The following is a 20,034-nucleotide window of genomic DNA, read 5'->3' as shown; positions in this document are numbered from 1 at the left end:
GTAGTAAAAAATTGGAAGAAATGATAGGATTAACAACGAGTTTATAACAGGGTAGGTTTATGAAGATTATGCCTGCCTTATGACTACGGATAGATTTTCGTGTTATGTTAATGCTGGCGCCATATTTTTACTACGAATGAGTTTCATGTAATATGTAAAGATACTTTTATACGATGAATTAACTCGTCTTGCCGGTTAATGGGTCGAGGTACGTAGAAGTTTGGGCAGAACGATATGACGTGACTGTAACATGACTTTCGACTACAAAGGGTTAATTATCAAATTATGCTACTAACTCCCTTTCACCATAGTGCACAGTATTTTCTAATTATAAGCTCGTCACTGTTCCTCATTTCTTGAAATTATTCTCTCATTTTCCTTCTCTCACGCTGGATAAAATGAGAACGAGTACTCAACGCAAGCAGCCTAAAAAATATGCCTCTCACATCCTATAAACTCGTTTCACGGGATAGCAAGCTTTAATCGAATAAACTCCATAGTATTCCTCCTCTCGTCACATTTAATTCTCGCGCATAATTAAAACAAACAGAACATCTCAATCGTCAAACGCAGCAAAATTGATTCGATTCCCACCCAATTGTCTCATAAATCGAAAGGTGTGGGTTTCCTACGCTCAGAGGGTGGAGCAACCCCCGAGAGAAGCTTATCATTGACTAGGCGTTGCGTGTCGTCGATTCGTTTTTCATTTTCCACCTAATCGAGTGACCTCTCCCGCGAACAGCCCTCGACGTAACGAGCCTCCCTGTCAACGAAATCCCAATGCAGCCGCCCCTCTCAGTGTACCCGTCGACCTCCACCCCTAAGTCCTTCGATCAACCTGATACTCGAATAACACAGCAGTACTCTGGGAATCGGGATCGAGGGCGCGAAAAATCTTTTGTCCTCTTATCCGGTTCTTGAGCCCCGAAAGCAGCGGGTTACTGACCCGAGGGAGGAAGCGAAGGGACGAAACCAGCAACGAGGGCGAGACAAAACAAGAGACAAACGCGTTACCCTAAAAGAAACCAAAACGCCTAGCCACGTCGAAGACGCTGAAGCTCAGGAAGGACGAAGCCGCGACGAAGACGATAAGAAGGATGGATACACCCCTAATTGGGGAAAACGAGGAACAAGGTAGACTACGCGAGTCGCGGAACAAGAGCAGGCACAGGCCTAATTGGGGAAAGCTGGAGGCGCGAAAGGAAGGGGCAGAAAATGTCGAGGTGTACGTATGCGTCGAAGGGGGACGAAACGAGGGAAGGACGAAGAGATCGCGAAAGTAGAGGCGGCAGGGCGCGAGAAGAAAGACGGAGGGTGTGAGAACAGAGAAGAAGGGGGTGACGTTCCTCCAGCCCTAGACTGCTGGTGGTGGCTGGAACGGTCGCGCGGGAGGGGATAAAGCCCCGCAGTGCGGCGCGGTCGATACAACTCCCACCCCCGCAGAGGCAGCACCCCTGCTTCCGCGCGACCCTTTTTCCGATCCCTCTTCACCGATCCTCGCTCTTCGTCGTTCCTTCCTTCCTTCCTTCCCTTCTACTTTCCTCCCCGCGCGTCTAGCCCTCCCTGTCCAGCCACGCGCGCCCTCTCCGTCCCACCGTCAGTCCAACTCTCTGTCGTCATTCTCACCCCCCTCTCGCGAACGAGGGATAAAGGGGGGTGCTGGTGCACGCTGATTAGCGGCAGCGCCATCTACGCGGTCTCGCGCTCGCTGGCCGTTGCACCGAGCCGCGGAAAGAAGGTCGAAACGACTGGAGAGTCCCTGTGACCGACAAAGCACGAACAGCAGCCACCCTTACTCGCCATACTACCCTTCCCATCTGCTATTCTTTCCTTCGCTCTTTCTTCCGCCGCCCCTTCCGCGGTGCAATTGCGCGGCTTAATGTCGCTGTCGTGTCGAAGGGGGCGGGTGAACCGCGACGATCCACGGGCCTTCAGACCGGTTATTCTCGGACGGGTATCGATATTCCCGGACGCGATCGCGTCTATTAATGGCGCCGCGGGGAGGACGGGGCGCTGCGACTATTCGAATAGATTGCTCCGTTTGCTGGGCGACCCGAATGCGGGTGCCGTCGACTTTGAACGCGGAGAGAGTTCGGTCTTGAGGGGATTTTATTTTCAGGGGAGAATCGGGTTTTGGGGTTTCGATCGATTTCTTGGGGGGCGCCTGCAGGGACTTGTTTCATGCAGAGAAGGAAACTGTAGATATGTGGACAGTCTACAGAATAACTACTCACACGAAGAATTAAGTTCTTAGATCTATTTAGTGTCACGTGCAACAGTCCTAGCAGCAAAATGTATGAATTGTTGTAATGTTTTTATTATTACAGTATTTTATTAGCTTTTCTATTTTCCATCAGAGTACCCTTCTCTTTTTATGGGTCTTATTATGTATTATTGCACTCGTTTGATTAGCTTTTTGTACCTACATTAATGGGATGTTACCGTTCATAAACAAATAAATAAGTATTTTTCTAAGTCTGTAGAGTAGAGACTGTTTTATGATGGGGTTTCGAAGTTTGTATGTTAGTTTAAGGATAGTTATTTGATTTTCATTGGAAAATTGGATTTTGGACTTTCAATCGATTTGTTGAGGGGTGCTTTCAAGGGGTTGTTTTATGTACAGAAGGAAGTTGTAGATATTTCTGGGAGTCTGTAGAGTAGAGATTGTTTAATGATGGGGTTTCAAAGTTAGTACGTTGGTTTAAGGATAGTTGTGTATAGAATGATAATAAGATTAGAAGACACCATTGTACATGTTCTTATAGAATTTTTGCACAATAGTTCATTCCAGTGGAAGCAGTAGGCAACAGTGTTCAAGCTCGATGTAATACCATGTCATCCGTTGTTAAGGTATCGAGCTTCAAGATTAAGTTTGCTACGCCCTGTATACTTAGGAGAGCTTCTCAACCATAGGATTAGAAAATTTGAATATCTGAGGGTTTATGCGAATATTTAGAAATTTCAAAAATGTTAAATAGTTCAAGAAGATTAGATCCACCAAGCATTTTTAATTATCAATATCCTACAATACCTCACAACCAATCATCTCAAACCCTGTCAAAAAACACCTCCACAATATACAAGAACAATCCTCAATCCAATCCTCCAGGATAATAAGAAATAGCCCAGAGTATCGACCAAACAATTACCATCGAAACAGATCGTGAATCACCTGATCTATCTCCGGACTTTTCGTTAACGAAGCAAACAGGGAACAAAGCGAGGCCCGATAAAAATCCGCTGCTGCCACAACCACTGACACCGTATTTCGTCTCCCTCGTGCACTATTCAAAAATGACTTTAGGGTCACGAAATCACGATGACCCGATTGCCCAAGAATTATTAAAGCCCTCGGTTCGCGATCGTGGCTGGAAATCGTGCGAGCAACGTGCGCGATAAAAAATGCACAATCTGAGAGGCATGAAAATGTGGGAGGAAAGAGGAAAATGAGCGAAACGTCAATTTTCCATGCGACATTTTTCCCAATCCCTTCTCGGTTCCTCAAATTGCACAGCGACGAGTAAAGTGGCCCAACGTGTGCACCGGTATCGATGAAACGTTGGATATTGATTGGCAACGGTTAACCGTGTCGGCCCGACACGAAAAATACTGGCGAGGGGAAAGAGGAAGAGTCAGAAGCATGCCTGAGGTTGTCGCGCAGCGGGGATTAAAGAAAAAATTTACGACGGAGTAAAACGCATTACGCCAGTGGTGACAGAACGGATCAGCTGATCCATTTAAGCTGGGAGCTACGAACACGCACGCACACGTGGGCCGCTCTTTCATCGAGCCATTCAATAATTCCCAATTCTGCCTCCCTCGAAGAGAAGGGCCGAGACGAGGGAGGATGGATCGATGAAAAATTATTCGATCCTTCAGGAGACCAGGAGCTTAGTTAATCTCGCTGATCCTCCGATGAAAACAGCTCCGAGATCGAATTGTCGCACAAAGCAGTCTCAAGAACGAATCGGTTTCCTTGATCCTGCCCTGTCCGAGGGAAATTAATTCCCTGCTGGAATTGCGTGGTTGCGGAACAAAGATAATAAATGTTCTCTGGGGGAGGCGGAGAAACAAATTTTTCTCTGCCAGCGCTGGTCTAGGTTCGCACCAAGAGGCCCAGGGTTAACAGTGAGGAATAGCGTTGCGAGGTAAAGCGTGGGAGAGTGAGTGGGTGGTCTCGAGCGAAATTCATGAGGCCCAGAGCTGTGCTAATATTTGTGTCGCGCTACGGCCGGTTTAAGGCGACAAGATGATGTCCATCGATCCCGTTCCAACCGTCCCCGTTTCACCCTGGCAGGACACCTCTCAACACCCCTTCCCTGGAAACGACCCCTAACTGGTGGTGTTGGTTAATTCATCGGATGCCACGGTGTTTCGACGCGTTAAATGCAGACGATGTTGGAACATCGCCAGATGCACCCTCTAAGTGCTAGTAAAGGGTTATGTTTCGTTTTTTGAAGGTTCTGAAATAACTGGAGACTTGAGTTTTTCTTGAGAAAGTTTTCAAATCCATGTTCCTGACTCCTGTGACTCTGGAATAGTTAATGGAAGTACTAATCGTGTCTCATGAATAGTCCCCTGAAAAGCATTAGGGTCAGTGTTTTCTACGAGACTTCTCATGTAATATGTACAGTACTTCCACGAGCATTTCGTTGCATTTTTATTTCGAAACTGTTCAATTATCCACGAGATGGCTTAATTGGTATTCTTGGAATGGGTATTCTACGCACACACGCTCAGCGAGTCGTATAAAATTTTCATTTCGCACTGTTTATCGTTCAGTGCACAGTTTCCCTTGGAAATTTCGGGGCACAATGCGACGTGATTGGAAAGGTCGTTGGGAAAAGGGATCGCGGCAGGATCCCGGGTGAATTTTATCGTTGGCCAAGAGGCGGGGGATATAACGACGCGTATTGTTCTTTTGACGAAGGTAGCGAATCACAATGGGCTACGCGAATAACAAATAAATCGATGCTATTAGCAGCGACGCCGTTGCGTCGTGATTCCGCCGTCGAACGCTGGAAAATTTCACAAATTACTTTCTGAGGCAGTAATTTGTTCGTGTAATTTCTTTGTAATGTACTACTACTAATAATTTGTAATTACCGTGTGTTCTACTTTTCATACCCAGGAGATTCATTTTCTGTATTTTATATTAGCAAAAAAATTGTAGATTCAATCGAGGATATTGTGATAAATTGCTAATGTTAATTAAGAAAACATGATTCTGTTCTCGTTCAGCTGGTGTAACTAAAGAAACAAGATTTCATATTGCTTAAACGTGTAAAAATACGCAGCAGAGAACTGAACACGTGAAGCTTAATTAGTCGACTCGTGTCATAACCATTAAGCCAGCTGCAATCAACCATCAAGCAATCGTTGTAAAGCTAAATGGAAATCGTAATTGATTTCAATATTAATAAACGATCACTTATCTCGATTACTTTTTCTCAACACACTACGTTAACAATTTCAGACACCATGAATTTTACAATAACTTACATAGTCAATAACTCTATCAATCTGTACTTAGCATGGTGGAATCATTAAATTCATTAAATTTCTTACTCGCGCCTCAAATAGCTGTAAAGCAATCAATTAACAATGCTAGAAGAAACAAAGCATACAAATTAATAAACTAAAATATCCTTCACCTTCTTGATATAAATAAAATTATTATCTATAACAGAGGTCAGTGACCTCGTGACACTACTAGCACAAAATTCCTGATACCATTTCAGTTCCACACATAAATTCAGAACTAAAAGAAATCCACAAAAAGTCATAAGTTTGATAGGAAAATAGATTGAAAACGGATATGAAAAGAAAAAAACAATCGACAAGTGTCTAATAAAAGTATATCACGGTAAAAGCCATTTCATGAATAACCTAATATCCTCGGGCTACCATGAAGATACCAATCCCTCGAACACGAATCACTCCATTCTACGAGGCAGTGGACTCCATCGTTCTAAACAATTCAAACAGCGACACTGACTGCGACATGTTCCGCTGGAATTTACTCCCACGCGATATCTGATAACGCGAGAAGGCACCGCGCTCGCGCTCTGGATATAATAACGATAATAGCGGTCACGGCGGTGCGATGCGCCACGAATTAATTAGACGCGGGCCCGTAATTGAACCGAGAGGCCCCCGAGATCACAGACGCAGCCTTCTAGAAACTTCTAGCAGAATAGACGAGGCAACCGTTTTTCCTCGGTGCAGAGGTTTTCCTTGATCGTGGCGTGTTACACGGAAAACGAGAAGCCGTATTGTATCGCGAGTTGCATGTTTACTGTGCGTACGCATTCTGCACCGTTGAATCGATTTATGCCAAGCACCTGGCCACCGCTAATTCAATTGAAGTCGAAGGCGCGTTTAAAATCCACGCGATTTCAGCGCCGACGGCTGTATTAACTTCCTCCGCGGCGAGAATAACAATGTGGAATTTCAAGCAGAAATTCTGGAAGGTTGGTCGTTTTTTGGGAGATCGGTTGATTGAATTATACACTATTAGGTAATTGAATTAATTCGGAGTTTTCCAGAGGATGATTCGAATTTTATACGTGGATCCCGTAATTAGTATTTATTTCATTTGGTAATATTAAATAAGTGGGACAGAGAGTATTCTTTCTAATATTTCAGTTATATGAAGGGACTTTTAATAATGATAAATTTTAATGATTTAGTGGCGACGTTAATATCAACATGTTAATCACAATTTAGTAGTCTGGTATGAGAAATAGGAATTTTGAATCTGGATCACACTCTGTCATAGTCGAACAGAATTTTCGGTACTAGTAAATTTCACTGCGACATTGAAGCATAGAAACCTAGGATGCTAAGCAGTTTACCACCTGGAATAGTAATGTAGAATTAACCATCGAATTTCTGTTTTAGGATTTAGTTGACTGAGGTAAATTGGTCGCACAGAACGTTTAATACTGAAATATGGAGCTCTAGAAAGCTAAGTGCTTCCACCATACAGAATAATAATTTACAATTTAGAGTGCAATCTCTGTTTTGGAATCTAGTCGAATGGGATTTTCGGTGTCCGAGAATTGACCACACCGAACGTTACTTCTGCTCTATTACTCAGATAAAGAATAAAAAGATTTAGAATAATTTGCTTCATCCTCTACCTTTACTTTAAATGAGATCTTCGATACTAGTAAATTAGCTCAAATTATATACGAAGCCAGACCATAATAATAACCAAGTTACCAGACGTAGATGCTTGAGGAAGTTGGACAGGAATCACATTATGGATTTCCTCCGAGTTCCTTCTGAAGGCCGAGGTTTGTTAAAAAAAAACTTGGAGCACAGTTAGATCGGAAGGAATATTCGCAGAATTCCCTGCTTGTAATTTGTTTTTCCCCCTCTTTCGACTCTCGATAATATCGACGAAGTTATTAAAGTCGAATCGCGAATGGCAGCAAAATGAGGCGGGGGGAAAGAGCAGAAACGGCTGGAATGGGAATGAAACTTTTTAAAGTAGAAGTTCCTTCTTCTCAGTCGAAACTTTAAGTACCGACGAAGTTAAAATTATCCTACTGGACAGTGAGACACTTACAGACGCAGGGGGTCAAAGGTGCGTTCAAATATCAAGGTTCATGTAATTATGGGTACAATCAATTAGGTGCTGATCTTGAGTTGGAAGTATTCAACTAGTAATTACTCAACTTTCAATTATTTTACTTGAAATTGAACAACTAAAGTTCCAGTTTGAGAAGGACGCAATTTTGGGGAGGTCCTAAACTTAAGGAGGGTCCCAAGCTTGAGGAGGGTCCCAAACTTGAGGAGGGTCCCAAGCTTCAGGAGGGTCCCAAGCTTGAGGAGGGTTCCAAGCTTGAGGAGGGTTCCAAGCTTGAGGAGGGTCCCAACTTGAGGAGGGTCCCAACTTGAGGAGGGTCCCGACTTGAGGAGGATCCAAACTTGAGGAGGGTCCCGACTTAAAAAGGGTCCTAATTTAAGGAGGGTCCCAGCTTGAGGAGGTCTCAACTTGAGAAGCGTCCCGACTTGGGGAGATTCCGAACTTGGGGAGGGTCCCAACTAGAGAAGAGTCCCAACTTGAGACAGGTTCCAACTTGAGACGGGTTCCAACTTGAGACGGGTTCCAACTTGAGACGGGTTCCAACTTGAGAAAGGTTCCAACTTGAAAAGTGTCCCAACTAATGTCACCAGCCTCAAAAGCTACCTAACATTTACGAATTCAACTTGCAAGATTTTAACCTTACAATTATCCAACTCGCAATACTCAAACTTTCGTCCCTATTAGCCAAGCTGTAAACATTCAATGAGAAAAAATCGCCACGTCATTACCCCTCAGTATTTTCCTCCTAAACGAAAAAGTGTCCGATTTGGGCTCACCTAAATTTTTAAGAGGCAACGAGAAAAACGAGGAGTCACGGGGAGGGTAAAACCTCTTGTTGCCTCGACGCGAAACGAAATTACATTAGATTCAATATTTACTTGAGAGGAAAGAGGGAAAAGGAGCTGGAATTCCCTACGCCACAGGATTAAGTATTCATCCCGCTTGCATGAAATTTCATTGGACAGCGAGTTGGCCACCAGCTAGATAAGCTTCGCCACAATGCATAACAAATTCCTTCGCGTCGCTGATTAGGTGTGAAACGTTGGACGAAGTTTACGGGACGTGATCATCGATTTCAAACGTTTATCTCGTCACCCACGTTTCTCGCTGTGGTCAATATGCTATCTATGTCGTGCACCTTGCTGTGAAATTCGAAATTCAAGCTTCAAATCATAAATTGAAATGTTCGATTCGTGGATATTGAATTCGGAATTGCGTGGTCCACAGATCAGCGTTGTTTATGCATCTAAATTGTGGAAATGCATTTTTCTGGGGCTGAAGAATTGGCCTGACGGTGAAGATTCATTTATTTTTTCTTTATTTTGTTTTTGATTAATCGTAGATGTATTCTTTTAAACGCAGATTAGACTTAATAACAGGCAAGCTGTGCTGTGCCTGTGTACCACTTTTCTTTGACCTTATTTTAATCGATTCTTCTGAACCATCTGCTTGAAGTACCTCAAGTACCAAAGGTTTCAAGCTCCAACTTTCTCAGGCGTTGAAAAGGATCAGTATTCTTGGAAAACACGTTCTTCAAAGTCACCATTCGAAATGAGCACCTTATTTTCCGTCTCGTTCGGATTTCCCCAAAAATGACAAAGCGATTTTAATTAAAATTCAACTGAGCAAGGGGTGGTCAGCAATTACTTTTGATAATTGAACGTAGAAAGAGGGGAGGAAAGTAAAGAGATTGTGAAAAGTAATGCAAATAGACACGCCAGTGTCCACGGTGTATTGAGTATTCAAAAATAAACGTGAGTGGGTGAAAGCATAATTAGGGGACGTTGGCCTCGATGGCTTCAATGTTTGCTCTGTAATTTCGATTTGTTTGGGGAAATTAAGGGCCACTGAAACTCTGTCAAAGCATTGGAAAAATTGGAGTTCAATTCGAGGCAACTTCGATTCACGAGAGGGTTCAAAGTCAAGTATCCTCTGAAATATTACAAAAATATGAAATAAATTGTAGGTTCGTGAAGAGGTTCTTACTAAAAATATTAAAGAAGAGACAGACTTTGTAGTCTGTTCGAATGAAGTTTCACTTCCAAGGAAGTATCTCATGCTCTACCGATGCAGTCACCTTTATGATCACTATGAGCAACGTGTTACTGAAAAATGGATAGCACGTACTTTCGTGTTAGACAGGAGAGGAGAACGGCGTGAGAGAAGAGGTGAGAAGCAAAGCTTCTACACCCTTCTATAGGGCAAGGGAGAATATAAAGAAGAAAGACTGTGTAAATTCACGCTTCAGTTACGAGAGATGTTATCTTGTTTATCGCTGGTGTCAAAAATTGAATTTTACTGTCGAATAAAAAAAAAGCAATGTAAATTGTCAGTCTAGGTCCGAGTTTCAGGCAAATTACATTTCCATATAAATATCTGTCTCTGTTATTCCCTTTATCAATGTAATATATTTAAATATTGACGTATAAAAAGGATTTCAATTTTTTTACACTAAACCTTATAAATAACCTCGAGTGTTTAAAATGTCAGACTCAAAGACTGAAAATTTTACAGGATATTACAGAATTCAGAGGATCCAAAATTCAGGGGATCAAACTTACAACTACCTACATTAAATCTGAAACTCGTAAGATCTAATAAAGTGGATTTTGAAATCTTGAAGTCCAAGATCCATAAGATCCAACACACCTAATTCAAAATCTCCCATGCCTCAAACCCTGCGTATAAGCCTCGCACAATTATTACAAAAGTTTCCAATTTGTGGAGGCTCAGCAAAATTAGAAAAAACTCCACCCTCAGTATTTTCTTCCAATGACAATAATTTACAAACTACAGGTGTCCCAACAAGTCTAAAAAATATCACCAAAATGTCCCAGAAATACACTTTGCCCGAATCAGCTCGAAAGCTCGTCCCAAATTCGATGACACACTTCGCCTCCCCTCGAATCGACTACATCCACATAAAACGAGAAGACGACGGGGAAGCTTTGATCTATTTTACGAGGGACGCGATATTTTCGACGAATCCCTTCTTCACCCCGACATAAAGTACAGCTTTTCTCAGCTAAAACAGGGAACGTTGTTCGAAGGCACGTACCATGAACGCGACACGCGCTAGATTTTCCGTGATATACCGCGCAGTCGGGGGCAGGAACGGTGCCAGGGCTGTGCAGGTACATCGAAACGAGTAGCTTCTGCCAGGACGACGAGAACGTGTCCTTTGGCCTCACTGTTGAAGGGCTCTGAATGTTTCTACGTGACACAACATCGCCAAACAACGTCAAAGCGAAACCGAGTTCGTGGATGGCCAGTCGACGATCGATCATTGCGAATTGTACACAGTTGGCACTGTGCAAATGCTTCTCCCCATTATGGTTCCACCCCCGCTCTCAATATTCAACCACCCCTGGGTGTCGAAAACGTTTCTTCCAGTAGCTACAAATTCCTGAGAGTTAGGGAGTTTCAGGAACTTCCTAATTACCAGGAAACTTTTATCAGTTCGACTTTAATCGCACTTCGACCGAGAATGTAATAAAGCAGCTTTGTACAGAGTGGCTCATAAATTGCTTTACTGCTTCAAAATGAAATATTTTCGAATATTTCTGCTTCAGATTTCGATAATTCTACAGTGAATTTCTAAGAAAGAAATCTTCAAAATCTGAAGCTAAAATTTTGGAACATATAGTCCAGACAAAATTATTCACTTTTAAAATAGTAAAACAATTTATGAGCCACGCTGTAGACAGAAACCTTTCCCCATTGCCACGGTTATAACTGCAACTCGGTACATTTCCGTACCTCCGACTGCTCCCTAATCTCTATCTTATCAGTGATCAACAATTTACGTATCCGACGTACTCGAAACACAATTTGCCATTCGTAAGTCGGTGTTTCCAGTCGAGTTCCGCTTATCGATGAATTGCAGATAAATATCGAGCGTTAGCGTTGTTTACATATGTCGATAACATTATCCATCGTCGGCGTCTTTGTGGAACGTTTGTCAGGTTCACGTGACTCTTGCCCATAATTACTCATACATATCTGGGCTGCTGTACTGTTGCGAGTAAGAGTCAGTACCGCGAAAATGTCAGCCTGTCTTCAGCCTCTTTAGCTGATGGCGACATGGACCGAGATAGAGGCACTCGATGACGATGCAAAGGGAATCGCGTGCCACTCGACGACGACGATGATGACGTGTGGCCCGTCAAAGTAGCAGCAACCTGCGTCTACGAGGGGGCTCGTGCATAATTAGGAACCAAGGGTAGCAAGCCTGGTTGGCCACGAGCAGCGTGTTTGCGCACGCCCGTGTACACAAGCACGTGCACGCGCCAGCGGCAAGCACGCGCTCCCAGGAGCTTCCATTTTTCCTCTCTTTTTCCCCTGTTTCTCTTTTCCTTTCTTGCGACATTTGTTCCCTGTTTTTACATTCTCTACATTTTTATTTGCGACCCTGTTGCAATGCAGAATCTCATTTACATGTCGATTTCCAAGCCTCCTGTTACATCGATTGACGGATGAATGTTGGTGGAGATGTTTCGGCTCGGATGTACGAGTCTTCTGTTTAAATGTGAAAGAGCTCTTGTTAAGCATTGTCTTGCATGGTTTTTTTCAGGATTTTTCGCGTTTGTGCAGAGCTGCAATTTTGAATGGAACGGCTTTTGTGACGAGTTTTTAAGCTTCTATGCGTAGAAAGTTGAAAAACAGATTTTTCGAAAGCTTGTTCATGGTACTTTTAATTTGAATAGGTCTAGTGATTATTGTAAGCTGCGAATTTAGTATTTAATTGAGTTAAAATTAATTAATTTAAATCGAAATTGTAACTAATTGTTACAAAACGATCCAAAAAGCTGTTCCCTCTGTCATGCAATTTCACTCAAGCCCTTAATATCGCACATAACTCATTTGACAGTAGAAACAACGAGACTAGCGCAGTCGACTCCCTTTACTCAACGTAGCTAGAATGCTCGAGATTCGCCGAGTTCCACGGTTTGGATATCGCAAGATATTATAGTCACTTCAGGGAATTTACGGCGTAGGGCTGGCTTCACCTGACGGCACTGGAATTATTCATAAAATAGGAGTATCTTCGTGGTTAAGTTCACTAAATTTGGCAAAGCATTCTGTCACAGCTAATTCCATCCTCTGTTGACCTTTAGCATTAAGCGGAATTCAGTTGATCCTCTAATGAGCGGACAGTGTCACGCGCACGTCGAGGCGTAAAACGAGTGAAGGAATACTTTTCCATAAAATCTACGTTGAAAAATCTTCTAAAAATTTCTGGTATCCCCTCGGGACACCGTCCAATTTTTCAAAGTTGAAGCGAGAGAGAGGACACGGCACACGGAGGTCAGCGGCAATTTTCGAGGGGCTCTTAATTAAAGTTAAACTCATTAACATGCGCGCGCGTACGCGCACAGCCTCTCCCGTGTCGGCATTACGTAATTTTATCGGCGTACAAGCTGTTATCTGCGGACACAGTATCGAACTGGGATATGCTGGCGTGAGCACACGGATAACGCGAGAACCACCAGCGATTCCCCTTCGCACGTGGGAAAAGATGCGTCAGCGAATGGAAACGGAATCGTTACCGTTTAAGTTCACCCAGTCGACTCGCTTGCTCCAAATTATATGGATCTAGAATACAGGATGGTCCGCTTAAACGAATTCCAGTTGTAATGGTATAAAAAATATTTTGAGACTTTGAAGAAAAGAAAAATATTTCTTGCAGTATATTGGTCCCCCAATACCATTCAAATTGTACAATTTACACCATCACAATTAGGAAAAAAGATATTTAGGTGACCTTAGGTGGACTACTCTGTATGGGCGACTGTGTCGTCTCTTTTGCATAAGAAGGAGAATGCAAAGCATTCCTACCTGATCTACTTATCCCCCCTCTTTTATATTCCATTTTATTAGGTGTCTATTGAGAGAAAAGATTTGTTTTATGTATGTACGTAGGTAGTTAAAGGCATAGGTGTGAAGGAGAGGAGCTCAGTTTAATAGAGTTATTACCTTTGGTGAGGGATTTGCATGCAATTAGTTCTGTTGTCTTATTCCTCTGTGCTTGGGACGCTGTTTAAGGATCCTTCAACAGTTAACTTACTCCCAACTTTCTGAGGGACTTATTTTTCAACCCTGGCTCGTAATCTTGAAGGGCTTCTAATCCTAATCCCTTCTTCCTATTCATAATCGTTCACAGTCCACAGCACTAAATCCGTAAAAGAAGGAATAAAAGGAAGGAAATATTTTTCTCCTCCCAAATCTTTTCTCCTAATTCCATAGCTCACGATGAGACCAACAGAAGCACAATAGGCCATTCAGATCCTCATATTTTCCAACCAAGTTCCATTTCACAATATCGACGAAGAGGAAGCAGGCTGAGGATGAAAAAGGGTCACACGACCGGCATTTAAATGATGAAGAAGGAGCGTGTACGGACGCGACAACGAATTAGACGGTAAAGAACTTTAAAAGGGCCAATGTACAGGGCGGTTTCCTTCCCAGGAATTATGGTCCCTGGCCGCGTGGGCTGACCCCTCCGGTGTTCTCGTCTCGCGGAAGTCCGCCATTAAAACAGCTGGATCGAACCAGATCTCGCGAGACGAATCTACCAGCCTCTTCACTGTCACGGGTCTGACCTCGGATCGGATATCCTCAGACTGACACGCGTCTATCCTAGATACTCGCGAGCGGTTCGATGCCGAATAAAACGAGCCACCACCCTCCGTGTGTTTGCTTCGAGTGCTTCATATCGCGTGGAAAACAAGCTCGTAACACGAATTCCGAAAGGCGTGGCAGCACCACGAAGCTACTGGTACACGTCCTTCGCATGATTCACTCATTCGTCGATATTACACAGTCTCTCGATTGATGTGCCACGAGAGTGTCATGTCGAAAGTGATTACAATGTGACAATGTTAGGTTGAAGATTCATTCTTCATTAATTGCGTGAATACTGATGAGCAGAATGCGGATTTTTATGCAATTATGGCAATTTTAAATCTGTAAGAAACTGCGGAGTGTTCCAGAACTGGTGGTACAAGCAAAAAGGGGTTGATTTTACATGAAAAAATAAGTCGAAACTAGAGAATAAACTTTTTTGTTATCATGCTCCGTTATTGAGAAAACTGAGTTTTCAAACGTTTCAAATTGTAGTTCAGTACAGTTATACTCAGTCAAACTTCAAAATCAATTTTTCTTGTATTTTTTCATACAAAATCACACCTTTTTCGCTTGTACCATCTCTTGTAGAATATCCTATGTATAATCTAAAGAGTATAAGCTACAATATTTGGGGGGAAAATTAAATCGTTGTTTTAGCTACCATTGAAATAATTAGGTATATAGAAATTTAAATCTGAATAAATATCCGCAGTCTACTCATTAGACTATCTCATTACTATTGATAATAATTCAAATTTTTCAAACCAAAGTTAATTAGCCACGACGAGAAGTGTGCAAACAAAAAGTATGAAAGTACGTAAGTAATTAAGGGTGAATGAATGCACGAAACCATCGTGAAAAAGCTGAATATAAAAGAGGTACTAAATATCAGAAATCAGAGTTGGAGCTTACGGCTGAACATTTTAAAACATAAATATTACATTCTAATTTTTTAAAATACAATTGAAAACTGTTCTAATTCACCCCATAATACTGAATATCGAACTATTGAATTCCAAAATCTTGAATTAAAATTTTCATCAACCTTCCTGAAACTAGGCCAAATCTATCAAAGGTATCTTCCTCATGTTTCCGAAGACTGAATAGAATTCTATCGATTTAAATCGTAATTTGACTAGAAAAGCTCATTTTCGCGATCAGAATGGGGTGCTCGAAGTCAAGGCTGTCCCAACTTCCGTCTGCTTAACGACGCCCGACGTAAATGGGTTTTCGCGGAGGTAAAAATCAACTCGACAATCGAGGCAACGAGCAACCGTTGCAAACGACGACTATAAATACGCTCTTCCCATTCATTCGACGGAAAAAGAGGGATTGAAATTAAACCAGGTGGAAAGCGTGAGGGAAAGTTCCATCGGGATCTCGTCGTCCGCCGGAAACCGCCATGTTCATCGGCCATATCAATTAAGGTAAATACAGTGGAAAATCACGTACGCCCATTCCACGTGGGTAATTTACATTTCATACGGGATCGAAAGAGCTTGGCAATTTCCAAGGTGCCCTCGGAGTGACGTCGAGGTCGATCAAACTTTCATTTAAATCGCGGAATGTGGACGGGGACGAAAATAGATTTTCGTGATGCGCTCGGTACCGCTCGAAAAGGTAGTAGGTATTACGTATAAGTCGAAACAGGTACTCTGTTAATAACTTCAGCCCGCTACCAACCTAATTTTGTCTCTTGATCGAATGGGAACTCGCATTGACATAACCTACAACTACAAGAGTGCAGCTATTCGATTTCTAGGTTAGGAAACGGAAGGCATAGAATGTAAACATAAGTTTCTAAGAAACCGAGTCGAACGGTTATGCAACAGAGGCGAGCGTGCTTTATCGTGGATATTATTCAAAGAGGGATGATTTCGCGACAGTATGCCGACTAAGCATAAGAGAGACTGAACGAGGAAATACAGCGGAGCGCACTGGAAGCGTGTGCACGGCCCCCTGACACACATCGACTCGTTAAAATAACGACATAATGGCTAATTTAGCGATAATAAGCGCGAACCGTATCGTTCAAATTAGCGTCGAAGGTGAGACGAGAACGAGAGAGAGGGGCGTTTGAGGAATGAGAAAAAAAGAGACAGGAGGATCGTCGTGTCAGAACTTGCTACATTGTGTGCTTATTGGGACATCTCCCGCCACCTAGCGGCTGGACTATGAAACATCTACTCCGGTCAGGGCCGTAACTAGATACAAAAAACCTCAGACGTCCCTAAACCATAATAATAATCAATTACAAAGTGACTATATATATTGAAATATTTTTTTGCGCAGTTTTAATAATATTCTTCTACTCTTTCTTCAGGTATATAAAATATTTCTACTCTTATTGACAGTACCTATATCCTCCTAGATAACGTAATTAAAAAGAGCTGCAACGAAATGTACAATACTTTTCTCTCGGGTGATCAGTAATACTTGCAGCAGGAAAGTAATTAAAGTTCCAGGAAGAAAAACAGCTCATGCCAAAGAGCCATACTCATGCGCGATCTCGGCCAGCAGTACAGAAAACAGTCATTATCGGTCGAGGTCAACAACCTTCGGACAAAAACATTCACGGTGGCCAAGGAAGTAATTGCAGAAGCGTAGATTTCAATGAGGGACGGTTTCAATCGGGGTCTATGCCGCCGATTTTTCGACGGGCCACCCAACAAAAGCGGCTTACACAGCTAATCGGCATTGTGGTTACCATTTCCGACCAGAGGGGCCAATTTCCATTATTATGGGCCGCCATTGTGCGGACCGGTCGCGTATGGACCTTTGAAATTTAGGTCGAACCTCGATACATAAAAATAAGATCCATTTCCTTGCGTTCGATGCGTGGCGAGTTGCCAAGATGAAAACAATTTCGGTCAAATCTATTCGATGTTGAAAAACGCGTATAGAGTAGCTCGATATTAGAGTTTAAAAATAAATTTTGAAACGGTGATGTTCATCGATATCGACGGCCTTGCATTATCGCGTGTCGCGTAATAAATCGATGCTTCGTAATAGTGAAAATAAAGCCCGCTTTTCACGTGAATATCGAGGAATATTTATTACCCCATTGATTCTTTCACGAATGTGTGTACGTGTGTGGTACGTTCAAATTGGGAAACATCAGAGATATTTTTCCGTGTAGCTTTCCAGCCATTGGTTACAGTCTGTCGATAGAGAGGAAAGTAGCTTCGTGCAACATTTTCTAGGGGATTTCGTGAGCTTGTCGCTTCACATTTTCCCGTGGGATGGCGGCCGTTAACCAAACACGTGACCTTGACACACTTCTGGTATAGAGAATGTCGGGCAATTTATCACGACCTTATCGCGGAAATGTTTTCTTTCGACTCGTTTTGGCCACCAATTTATCGAATGCTATTATCGTATCAGTGAGGGACTTCAAGGGCAGCTAAATGGTTTGTTTACAAGGAAAGAATTTGAAATCCGTGTTTCAAAGGCAGTTTTATTTTGGCGAAAGTTTGAGTAGAATTGCGCGAGATAATAGATAAATATTATCACGGGGAAGCTGGAATACGTGATACAAACAAAAGTATCTGCATCAGCTGTATTTCAAAACCGTAGATAGCCTTTTATTAACGCAAGGATCACAGACAATATTTGTGTTCGAATTGATACATGGAGACATGCGAAACAATTATAACGAGTTTATGGCCGTTTCCGTTCTAACTGCTGCGTTAATGGAATTCAATAAATCCAGCAGTATTTATTGACATGAATAGTAATATTGAAAAATGAAATCTTGCTGAAAGGTATATTCTCGGATATTTACTTTTAAAATTGAAAATTGAGGTAGAAGTTGTAGAGAACTATTAAGCTATCATTAATGAGAAAAATGTATACAGTCTAAATTGCTGTTAATGACGCCCCGCTGTGTAAACAAGAACATAACCTTCGAAATACTTTCACCGCTCCGATTCGTAATGCCTTTAGGAATGACATTATCGTTAATGGGAATCGAAAGAGGATACTCGTAAACATTACGCAAAATATGTGTTTCTCTTCGTGGTCTAATGACATGTTATACATTTCTCAAAAAAATGTAACGACAAATAACTGGATAAGTCGAGATATCGTAATACGAGACGATAAAAAATAATCCCAGCAGACCTGATTTATATGCAAGTAACATCTGCAAGAGATTACTAGTGCACACAGATTAGATAGTTTACGATGAAATAAATACTCGTACCACGTATTGCAAAGTCACCTGTTTATGACGTGGACAAAATGTACTTTGAATAATTTCAAATAATATTTACAAAGATGAAATTTTAAATAGTGTACCTCAAAAATGAAAATCTAGAAAAAGCACTGTTTATATTTTGGAGTAAAAAATGGTATACTCCATATATATAATGCTTCCTTCGTGACACATTCATCGTACGCAATCTATCTTAAGTTCCGTTCAATCAGATTACTTGACGCTTCAAGTCATCTGCATTGAAATAACTTGAATCTACTTTACGAATGTAACTATTCTTCATTTGACTCGAAATTTGGAAAGATATTTGAAATCATGTAAGTAACACCTTAACAGAAGTAAAATAGTTCCAAGTTACCTAAACTCAAACGACTTAACTACTCGAAACGAGCTATCACGCGCTTCCACTTTTTCCTCATCGAAGACTTTCCTCATGAAAACTACAATGTGACCGAGTTTTGTAGAAACATCGTATTCCGAAATATTCACACGCTCATTATTACTCAATCAATACTGCTCAATCGTAATATATTACAAGAATCGAATAAGGAAAATTTCTAAGAAACTCGAAGGGGGACCCATTCAAGGGCGTGGTTTATTGGCCACTATGACGTTCCTGCGACGCATGGCCTCTCGCTGCACGAAGCGCGTGGCACGATCGATAAAACGATCGATAAAGTAAGAGGATCGCGCGTCGGCCGCTCGATCCATCTCTTAACCATCAATTTCTGCCGCGCTTGCATTGTCGTCGAACCCGCGCCGAACGCGCGTAACAATGCAAAAAGTCAAAGAATGTTACTGACCTCAGTAGCTAGCTTCCCTTTCGACGCCATCTTGACAACAATGATGGCCGTCGGTCGACGTCCCAACTATCTGCTGCACGCCGCTGCACTTACGATCACCAGTTGCCAATCCGTATCACTATCCAGGGCACTGGATCGTTCCTCGATGCACGTGGAATAGTATCACGTTCACTTCCACGTCGGGGACGCAACGAATACGCAGACCGAGGAGAGTTTCACGCGTGAACCAAAACACGTGCTGACGTCACAACGCCGCGAAGCGTCTTTCCATACTACCACGCACTACGAGGAGCACGAGTTTACAAAGCGAACGAAGGCACCCCGGCTCATCACACCGTGCCCCCTCCCCGCTTTCGGCAGGTCCCTTTCACTCGCGTTCGCTCGGTAATTATAATACAGCCCCACTCTCTCCCCTGCCGATGCTATACGTTGTCCTCTGTGCTCGTCACGACACGAAACGCTGCTCTCTCGTCCTTTACGCGCTGGATAGCCTTTCTCCGTCTCTCCAGCGACAAGAGAGTCGGTGTTCGAACACTAATGTCGCGCGGGGCCTCATCCTGCTCCGCTTCTCGCTTTCCTCCTGCTGTCGTCGGTTATCGAGCGAGTGATCGATGATCTCCGTGTTTCCGGGCTGCCCTCGCGCATATCTCGTAACGATTAGACAGCAGAGAATTTACGAGACCGAGATTTGGTGCAAGTAGCAGAGAGATCATGCTGGTCTTGCTTAAGGCTAATACACACGAGCGATATTTTGACGCGCGATTTCGTCGCGGTTATATGTTTTTCTTTGT

At 42.6% G+C, this 20,034-nt stretch overlaps 1 protein-coding gene across 3 annotated transcripts in view; it reads right to left on the bottom strand.

The window, feature by feature from the left end:
- Atpalpha (sodium/potassium-transporting ATPase subunit alpha) overlaps positions 1-19,288 on the bottom strand; it is a 105,499-nt gene extending 86,211 nt beyond the window's left edge. For all 3 annotated transcript variants that reach the window (XM_076379032.1, XM_076379030.1, XM_076379031.1), the window contains exon 1: positions 19,244-19,288. In XM_076379032.1, coding sequence (XP_076235147.1) covers positions 19,244-19,273 — 30 coding nt within the window. In that variant the 5' untranslated portion in view covers positions 19,274-19,288. The remainder of the gene's footprint in view (positions 1-19,243) is intronic.
- Positions 19,289-20,034: the final 746 nt, after the last annotated feature.

Source organism: Calliopsis andreniformis, chromosome 5 (genome assembly GCF_051401765.1).
Source record: "Calliopsis andreniformis isolate RMS-2024a chromosome 5, iyCalAndr_principal, whole genome shotgun sequence".
NCBI classification, from domain to species: Eukaryota; Metazoa; Arthropoda; class Insecta; order Hymenoptera; family Andrenidae; genus Calliopsis; species Calliopsis andreniformis.
This window is presented reverse-complemented; position numbering and strand designations above follow the sequence as displayed.